At 46.1% G+C, this 10,271-nt stretch overlaps 1 protein-coding gene across 2 annotated transcripts in view; it reads left to right on the top strand.

Annotated features, from left to right (window-relative positions):
* SH3RF3 (SH3 domain containing ring finger 3) overlaps positions 1–4,767 on the top strand; it is a 316,210-nt gene extending 311,443 nt beyond the window's left edge. For both annotated transcript variants that reach the window (XM_025215184.1, XM_025215185.1), the window contains one exon: positions 3,113–4,767. In XM_025215184.1, the coding sequence (XP_025070969.1) occupies positions 3,113–3,281 (169 nt within the window). In that variant the 3' untranslated portion in view covers positions 3,282–4,767. The remainder of the gene's footprint in view (positions 1–3,112) is intronic.
* Positions 4,768–10,271: the final 5,504 nt, after the last annotated feature.

Genomic DNA, 10,271 nt, shown 5'->3' with positions numbered 1-10,271 from the left:
TGGTGAGAAGCGGTGAGTCTTCTCACAGAAGCAGAAAGAGGGACGGGGGGGGCAGGCATGAATGCAGGACCTGCGCCGGTGCCCAGGCCCGGGGCAGCAGGAGCATGGGGCCTGGGCTGGCATGTGGTACTGGAGCAGGTGGAGGGGTGGGAAGAAGCAGCGAGAAGTGGCCAGGGCCAGCGGGGGCCCACGCCCAGGGTGGGGCAGCAGAAGCACCAGTGCCTGGGGTCAGGGCCAGTGGGGGCTCGTGCTCAGGGCAAGGCATGTGGTGCTGGAGTGGCTGGCGGATGGGCAGAGGCGGTGGCAGCTACAAGAAGTGGTGGTAACCAATTATCCCTATTTACATTCATTCCTATGGGGAAATGGATTTCACTTAGCGCTCAGTTTTTCCAGATCCAATTAAGAGCGCTAAGTGGGGGTTGCCTGTATAGGTATGGCCTATAAGCAGCAAAAATGCTCGCAGGCTTTCCCTCCCCACACTTAAAAAAGCTTAGAAGCTGACTACCTGGATTGTTCTGTTACTTGTTAACTATTTAGGACAGGGCAGCCTTTTTGTCTGTGTTGCTCCTGACAACCCCAATGTCATTTTCAGAAAGAGTCCAGAGCAAGATGCAGCAAAGCAGAAGACGAGTGTGACAAGGGCAGGGGCAGTGCTAGAAAAAAACATACACGTGATAAGGAGCTACTGCCATTATTTAATAGGAACAATTAGCAGCTCCTTTGTGCTCTCATACCTTAGCTTCATGAGCAAAATATTTTGAGGTCCTGAGCAGGGCTGAGCAAAAATTTTCCAGTGAAACCGAGCTCTGATGGAAAGTGTGTCTATCCCGGATCCAAAATGTTCCATGAAAATAGAATGTGTCAGTGTTTGTGGAAAGGATTTTTTTCAAGATTTCCAGTTCATGGGATATTGGGGGGGGGGAAATAGAGTTACTCAGATTCTACGCAAAAACCAAACTTTTTGAAGCATGTACATTTCTCATGGGCTCAGAGTCCCCAATTTTTGCCAATTCTAATCATAAGAAACTAGGGGGCAAACCAAGAGATGGAGCAGCAAATCAGTTTTGTTTCTCTCTATGAGCAATTTCCCTCCCATGCACCAAAGATGGCCTTGGGTGTGTACCACAGTTACAGCTGCAGAGGGTAAACTCATCTTGGAGGGCCACATCACCCCTCTCACAACACCTCTAGCTAGCCCGTCACATCTTGAAAAATAAATTACAGGGATCCAGCCCAAAACTAGCAGTTTCTAGCCGGGAGGGTCCTAGGTCTCTACCAGCCAGGCAGATCCTTCTAACTGTCCAATACTAAGAATCAGCCTGTCCCCCCTTTCCTGGTGGTTAAAACTCTCATCTCCCGTAAGTGCCAAGCAACCCTACCCATGCAAGTCCCATGTCATGAGGGGTTATGTTCGTTTCACAACTCTTGGTGAAGAACCCACATGTTCTTTCTTCACTAGGTGCATTACCCATACAGCCAGCTCTGAGACCAGTTCTTTTACCCTAAAAGAACCAGGAATGGGTTTAAAACTAGGGTTGTTGAAAAACTTCAAAGAAAATACAGTAGGTGAAAACTGAAACTTGCTGTATCCTAACCAACAGTTTCCCTTCCAGAAAGAAACAGTTTCCCTTCCAGCAGTTGCCACTTGTACAGTAAGACAAAATGACTGTACAATACTATGGGAGCTGGGTGAATTAATTTTAGCAAAACTTACATGATGAATATGCAGCTTGGAGAGCACTGGTCTTACAGGTGAGCTAGGCTATCTCCCACCCCTGCTTTGCTTGCAGTGTGTGTAGCATAGGAGTGAGTGAGAGGCTTGTTTCTCAGCCGTAGTCTGAGGGTTACCACAAAGGAGGTGTCATAGTTTCCACTTAATGGAAACTATGACACCTTCCCTTAGAGGGGCCTTAGTTCAGGACCTCCAGATTTTACATGGTTCCTCTGAGACCTGAACTTCTAGGGCTTGGCCTCCTCTGATTTGATCTCTTTCTGGCCCTGATATACCTTCATTCCTTTCTGCCCGTAAATGCAGCATCAGCAGGAGTCAGGGTTAAGACACTTAAAAATTACTAAAGTGGGTTTGAATCCCCCTAGGCTGAAGAGCATCTAGAACCCAGGTGCCCCCTTTCAGAGTCTCTGACCTTTCAGAGTCCCCACGAGATGGTTGTGGAGTCCTCTATAACTTGGGCGGAAACTGCTCAAACCTCTTATACGACTAGCAAGCCAATCGCTAGCCGCCATGTGGGAATAATTTAGAAACAGCCAATAGTGGGAAACAAATTTACATACGGGTGGCAGGAACTCCTTTGCACCGGGGTTTTCTCTATGCAACTGAGAATTGCACCATGCAAAGAAAGCTCCATGTGGCGGGAAATAATTCTGCAGTGCCGAAGTGCGCACACAATCATTGGGTCATGACACTCTGACTCACCAGCTACTTGCCTCCTCCCAGTTACACTGCTGCCTGATTGCTTTCAGTAAGTACCCCAGGGGGACAAATACTGGAGGGTGGGGAAGTGCTGCCTAAGCTAAAATATTGTGTTGACACAAGAACAAATATAACCTGCCTGTGCATGGCTAGAATGAGATGATGGTTTCTCACTCTCAGAGGAATAAGGTTGATCAGCCTTCCAGGTGCAATAGTAGTGGACAAGAAACTGAATTAAGATGGAGCTTGATATGAGTATGAATTGATTTATCTGCTGGGACTGAAGGAGGCAGGTCTCTGTTAAACCCAAATAATGTTTAACGGTTTTTGTTTGGCACAGGGGGCCAAGAGGGGTGTTTTCTGGTGACCCCGGTTTGACCACTAAACCAACAAATTGATTATTTGCACAACTCTGAGACATACAAGGCCACTCCATACAGTGCTTAGGAAGAGACAAGCATCCTTTTTAAACTGTTGGGAAGTTTAGGTTTCAGAGATGGAGATGGAGTTTTGCAAGGCAGTTGGGGCAAACTCAGTTTGCACTTCTCTGAAATGTGCTGTGCTGTCATAAGAGTAGGACCGACTTCATGCAGCTCCCAGTAGCATCCTGCCCATGTGAGGGAATACTAGATCAGACCATTGGATTTGTGTGTGATACAGTCTTTCCTTCTGTTTTTACAGATATCGTGTTGTGGTACCTTACCCACCTCAAAGCGAAGCAGAAATTGAACTGAAAGAAGGTGACATTGTGTTTGTGCACAAGAAAAGAGAGGACGGCTGGTATAAAGGGACATTACAGCGAAATGGCAGGACAGGCCTCTTCCCCGGAAGCTTTGTAGAGAGCTTCTGAGGACACGTTTTACTCATTGCCACTCTCTGAACTGAAGACTTTTTCAGGGGAAATTCCATAGCACAAAAAGAGACAGCCAAGGGAGACCTGACTGATATCCACTGCCATTTCTATTTCCAAAGACTCCCCAGCCGTCCTGTCTACAGCTCTGGAGGCACAGTACTTTGCTGTGTTTTCAAAACCATATCTGGTGCATACAGTGGTATGTTGAAGTAGTGCCTTCCACCTGGAATTACAGACTGAGAGGATGCACATTTGGACTGTATCTAACCTGAACTCCACCTGTTCCCCTTTGTGTAAATTATAGAGAAAATATCTTTAAAAAAAGAGAAAAAAATGAAAGTTGTTTTATTGCTGTAACTTATTTGTCAGAGCTGCAGTGTTCTTATTACTGGCCTATGCAAGATGGATTTGAAAGTTTAAAGAGGGGTGGTAGGAAGCTCATGGAACTGGGATTTTGTTTTTCCAGGAGAGATAAGGGAAAGTACGGGAAACCCAGCTAAAGAATTGGGCAGTATCCTGCAAGGAAGAATGAGGAGTCCAAAACATTAGTGTCATGCTGTTGATATACCTCAAAAATGTGTTGCATAAAAGCGTCAGTCAGGAAGTGTGTTAGTGACTAGTTTCATAGTATCTGAAGCACCAGTGACATGTACTGGGAACACCCTTGAGGAAGTATGGCTCCACCATTCAATTGTGGTTATCTGAGCAGAATCCCTTTTACCTATCTTCTGCCTTTATTATATGCAGCATGGTTATTTGTCCTTCAGTATCACTTCCAATTGCTTTTTTTTGTACGACATACTTTTTACTGTAAGGATTGTTATCCTTTATATCTGTGTATATTCCTAATAGAGCAGACATTTTCTCTTTTTCATAACATCTGGTGCTACTTTTTTTATTAGGAAAACTTTGGTTTGGCTCAACGGCGAGGCTGCAGCAGGTTTCACATTTGACATAGGAATCTGAAATGCATCTAAAGCACGTTTCAGCAAGTTCAAAGTGTTTGCTAGCATTACGTAAAGCAAGAGAGAAAATCAGGTTCGGCAGCGATGGGCATATACTTGACTGTGTGTAACAAGCTTCCTCTCACAGATGTAGTTTCTAAAGCACAATACTCTGTCTAGACAGTGATAAGTATTCAAGAATTGGGAGCATTTCCAGGAGGAGTAATTTTAATTGACTTTTAAGGCAATAAAAAGAACACTGCAGATTCCAGCAAGCACAAGAATAGTGGAATTTTCCTCTGTCGTTGCATCACAGAGATGAGAGCTGAGCTGAAAAGGCTGTAATGATCATGATCAAAGTGTGATTTCTTACTGTAGAAATATACAGTTCTTGATGCTGTTCATTTTCTAAACCTGGTCAAGCTACAATACAAAATGAATCGGGCAATGTAAGCTTCCATCCTACCAGGGACTTCAAAGTGCAATAAGTATAAAGCAAGTTTATCCAGTTATTCATATTAATCAAAAAGAGAAAAAAATCCAGAAATGTAATTACGAGAGTATTTTTTAAAAATCAATTATGCATAAACCAAGTTATGATAAAGGAATATTTTTAACTGTGGCAGTATCTTGCCTTTCACAAGTGGCAAGCTGATTGCCAAGGCGAACAAGCACAAGTTAGGGGGGCAGTTCTCTGGACATGGTTTTATTAAAATAGATAATTGACATCATTTTCTTACCAGTATTTCACGAGAAAGATGTCTTTTGGTGTTTTTCAAGATGTGTATACTAGCACATATCACAATATGTATAAATGAACGTTCATGTTAAGTTCCATTCTATGACACTGTTCTCCAGTAAAATTAAGTTGCTTTTGCTGTCATATGTAATGAACAGATTCCAGAAACACAGTCTGTGGCCAAGTGTAGCACCTTCAAAGCATGAAGACATTTTCAATTTTTTATTTTTTTATTGGGGGGGAGGGGGAGGAAGGGAGGCATAATTTTTTCCCCCATTTTTAACATTATATCATTTGTTAATATTCCCAGTTATAGAAAATCAGCTGCTAAAATGTTTGACTATTGTTGGGAGAAGGTTGCCTTTTTGTAACCAATAGAAGATTAAAAATTTTTGTTCTGCCAAAGACTGACTTAAGAACAAAGAACTATCTGACCAGTTATTTGGTCCAAATCAGTGTTGCACAAGACACTAGAGAGTTAGCAAGCTAGCCACGTCAAAAATGTGTTCTGTAAAGTCTCTGGGTGAATACTGTCAGAAGGAGAGAGATTTTGCTGAAACTATAATGATTAAATCCATGTTCAAATCTGGTTCCAAGACTGCATTTACTATGCTCAGAAAAATGAAACAGGAAGATGCCTTGGTTACTGCATATTGTATTCAGCCAGCTCTAAAATACTTCCAGATTTCCACCCTCTAATGCTTAAATTGTATGGCACAAAAGCTAGTATGCAAGGAAATAAAGGAAAACACACGTCTGTGTCATGAAATCAGTGTTTCTAAATGTATTTTCGAGAGAGGACAATAATGATGATAAAGATGGATAATGAGAGTTAAAATATTCCTTTTGGTCATACCTCCTGCAAGAAATATTTTTTTGGTGTTTGAAAGTTTGGGAAACAGCTGTTTCTCACCCCCGTTTATTGCTTATTATAACAGTTTGGGTTACTGAGTAATCTTCTTGGTCAAATCAGTTCCATGCCAGGAGTATGAGTGCAGAACATCAGACTGATTAGCATTAAAGAAAGTGACCAGTGCCATGACTGTGAAAGAGGATTGACTCCTACTGTGGTCCATTTTCTAACTACATACAAAGGAAAGAGAGAAGGAAGTAGAGGAGTGTGAGTACATTTCCTACAATAGAAAAAAAAAAGTGAAAGAATCCCTCTGGCAGCCCCATTTTGTATAATGCCAGGGTCGCTATTCTAGAAATGGGTTCAGCTAATTGAACAGTTCCTTCGTACTTTGCACAGCTCAGAAAGTGATTTTGTGATACATGAATGTTAACGTGATTTAGGAAATGTTGGCGCTTATGAGTGCAAATGAATTACAATGACTGTGTTTCTGATCCTTTAAATAAAATAAATATCAAGGTAACTTGACTGAGGTTTCTGTTATTTAGATGGTTAAGTGTTTAAACAAAATACCTGAGCTGCAGATTGCAACAAAAAAGAATCACAGAATCATAGAGAAGTAGAGCTGGAAGAGACATCAGGAGATCACCTAGTCGAACCCTCTCCCCAAGATCACTAGCCAGACCATCCTACACAAGTGCTTGTCTGACCTGTCTCTAAAACTATACCAGTAACCCTGTCACACAACTATGAGACACATTGCCCTAAAACACTTAAGAACCTGCCACAGGTGAAGCAAGGGGACAAGGGCACCGTCAATGTCCTGTTGCTGTAAGGGTTTTTAAAAACACTCGAGATCCAAGACAGAGGGCTGTAAAGTAAAATTCCTTCTTTATCCCAAATGTGGTGATCAGTTTGACCGTGAGCAGAGGAGGTGACTTTGAAAATAGGGTGAAGGAAGAAATGTCTCTGATATTTAAAATCATAGAGTCCTAGGCTTGTAAATGTCAGGACTTTTTCCAAATGAAATATGATGTGCCCATAAAGGGTCACCTTTCTACAAACCCCACTCACACTGAGCAGCTCTGCCAAACAGACCTGCTAAGGGCCTTGTTACACAACTGGCTGTGAGCCACACAAATGTGGATGGATGGTAGTGCTAGCTCATGTTTGGAGCAGTCACACTTCAGGCCAGCAAGGACCTGGAGGACTGAAAGGTAAAAATCCCCCTCTCCTTTCCTCCCCCCACCCATGCCGGGCCTCCCCCCTACCCCCAGGGCTTTCCCTTTGTCCTTCAGGGTCCCCTCCTGCTTCCACTGGGGGTGAGGGGCAGGGTGCAACAGGAGCTGGGTAGGGCAGATCAGAGATAAACTTGCCCTAGAGTGATGTAATTGAGCTGCATAACAAGTGCTTTACACCAGTTTCAGGTGTTAATGTGCAGACAATCCAGGAGTTAAATGCTTCAGGAGCTGCCCAAAATGACCATGCAACAAGGCCCTAAGTCTTATCTAGTCAGCAGAACTATACACATGGGTACATACCACCCAATGTAGAAGTTGCCAAATTGAATGGAAGAACTTCCCCGTCAATCTTTCATGACAGAAATGTGATTTTTCAAAGCCTCTAAGGTTATTTGGACTGCTGGTCCAGGCCCAAGAGGGTAAGAAGCATTGTATGTAACTGACTGAATTCTCAAAGGCTTCCTTGGGTAGGAAGCTGTGGCACTAGCGAGCGTTTGGACTACATTGGGGAGGGCTTTGAGATTTGATACAGGTGAACAATGGGATTCACGCAGGGTCTCAGAAGCCAGGAGCTGGTGTATGCCCCAAAGTGGAAGGTCCCAGAAACCACCAGCTAATCTTGAGGGGGAAGCTATGATTATTGGCCTGTGCTGAACAGTTTACAGAGCTTTTTTGAGAAGCCTGTAGCCAGGTTGGAAAGCCAAGGAAAGTTTTCCTGTTTTATAAAATACTTACCTTACTCTTGGGGGAGGGGAGGGTGGATCAGAAGCAGTTCTCTGGTGGTTGAAATCCTATTGAAGCCAGCAATAATCACAGAAACATGCTCAGCGGAGACCAGAATCAAAGAAAAACCTGAGGAACCTAAAAGTGTGGTGTTGCAATGCATAACTTTTAGGTACCTGGTCTCCAGAGCTGACTCCACACCCTTGTGTTAGGTAAATAACCCAGCGCATGGGGAAAAAAACTAGGTGCCTCCAAGTGGGATCCAAAAATAGTGCACTGAATAGGGAAGCTATTTCCAGCTAACAAGGTGGGAAATGTTGATGTGGGTATACTTGAAATAATGTCCTTTTCTTATGGTTGCAGGGAGGCGAACCCATCTCCTTGAGATCCACAGCCCAGAAGTTTCTTCAGTAGAAAGATGCTGCAATCTTTCTTTTAAGAATGGAGTAGAGATCACTTTAGTCCCCTTAAAAAATGGCCCTAGAAAAGCTGCACCCCCACCCCGTAAAGTATCTTAGTGTTAGAGCATGTGGGACATCCAGGATCTGGGAGATCTGAGTCCAATATTCTCCTCTAAGGAGGAAGCTTCAACCAATAGCTGGATCCTCCTAGGAGAGGGCCTTAAGCCGTTCCAGTTGGTGTGCAGGAAAGGGTTGTTCACACCTGCTGAGACTACACAGCAGTCTGTGCATCACAGACGAGTCACAGGACCAGAGCGAAAGGGAGCATGAGAATGGGTGCTTGCACATGGCTGTAGTCTGGGATTAGGCTACAGCCATTGCAGCTCAGCTGAGAGGGGTGGAGAGGAATCTGGTGTCCAGCGTGTCTAGGCATTGTAACCACTGACGGTTTAACATTCATAAACATTCCTTGGAGCAGGGGCTGGCACTCGGGACTCCCCCATCTCAGATGAGTTTACTAATCATTTGCCCACAGAGGCATAATCACTCTCATTCCCTTTCTGGCCCCATGAATATAGTCTATAAACCCCTTTCCTCCAAACACCTCCCCCCCGTATGGTTGCAACATCCACCCCCCTCCCAACACACACCCACCCGCTGATCATATTCTCTTGGTTAGAGGGTCTTGCCATCCACACCTCCCCTGCTTTACCTGTGGCAAGTTAGGGTGAATTTGGTGTCCTGCATAGTGTCTTGTAGTTGTGCAGCAGGGTTGTGCAGTTTTAGGACTAGTTTAGACCAGGACTAGGATGGTTTGGATAGGGATGCTCCTGCGTTGAGCAGGGGCTTGGACTCAAGGACCTCCAAATGTGTCTTCCAGCCATCCTTTCCTAATAGTCTAAGGGGGTAGGGGGGCATAGCAGAAGCATTCACGTCACAACCCCAGTCAGGTAATATTCTATTAACACTCTAAACCAACTACAGATGTGGAATGAGAGGCTGAAAAATACCCGACAGTGAAAAAATGGACATCCCAGTGGCTGAGTCCTTGCTACCAGGGGCCGACAAATCATGGCAAAGGTGGTAATGTCTCAACCACCTACGCACCAGAGTTGGATGCTCCAAGGAACTAATGAAGAAGCATGGCTACACCATTGGTTCAGCTGCCCGTGATGGTGGCACAGAGCCTCAGACTCTGCAACACCTGCTGCAGTGCCCATTGCTTGACTGCACGTGTACAGTGAAAGATCTTGCATAAACGAGCATAAACATGTGTAACGTTGTGCCCGCCTCTGATCCAAAAGGCGTTCCCGGGCTGCTTTTGCTCGGGTGGCTGACCGGGTCTGCCCCGGTCCTGCGGGCAGCCCCCAGAGGGTGCCCCAGGTGACGGTCCCCCGAGGGGGTGCCCGGGGGGCGGGGGGCGCCCCCCCGAAACCTGCCAGACACGGCCTTAACTGGACCCTCAGTGGTGGGGGTCCCCCTCGCCACAGCCTCCAGTGCTGTCACGCCTTCGGCGGACACTCACAGGGCTCCAACCTCCCCTACACCCCGGCCAATGCTACCTTTGGTCGTGGATCTCTCAGTTTCTTCTAACCGACCCCGCCTTGTCTCTTCCCTCGTCCCCGACCAGCTTGACTCGATGTCTTAAGCTGGGCTCCGGTCCAAGGACTACAAGACCCGAGGTCCTGTTGCCCCCGCGGGCTTCCTCCCTGGCTTCCCTGCCAGCTCTCTCTCCGGTTCCTTCACCGGCGTCCCAGCCGGCTCTCCCACTGGTCCCTTCACCGGCGTCCCTGCCGGCTTCCCCACCGGTTCCTTCACCGACGTCCCTACCGGCTCTCTCTCCGGTTCCTTCACCGGCGTCCCAGCCGGCTCTCCCACCCCCCCGGTTCCTTCCCCGGCGTCCCTGCCAGCTCTCCCACTGGTTCCTTCACCGGCGTCCCTGCCAGCTCTCCCACCGGCTTTGCAGCCGGTTCCCTCCCCAGCTCTCCTACCGGCTCTCTCATCGGCTCCGCAGCTGGCATTCTTGTAGATGCGGCTCTCACCGCTTTCGCCGCTCCCAGCGCTGCTGCCGGTTTTCCTGCCCCAG

The sequence above is a fragment of the Alligator sinensis genome, unplaced genomic scaffold (assembly GCF_000455745.1).
Source record: "Alligator sinensis unplaced genomic scaffold, ASM45574v1 scaffold1463_1, whole genome shotgun sequence".
NCBI classification, from domain to species: Eukaryota; Metazoa; Chordata; order Crocodylia; family Alligatoridae; genus Alligator; species Alligator sinensis.
The sequence above is the reverse complement of the archived record's forward strand: the minus strand, read 5'-3'. Positions and strand labels throughout refer to the sequence as shown.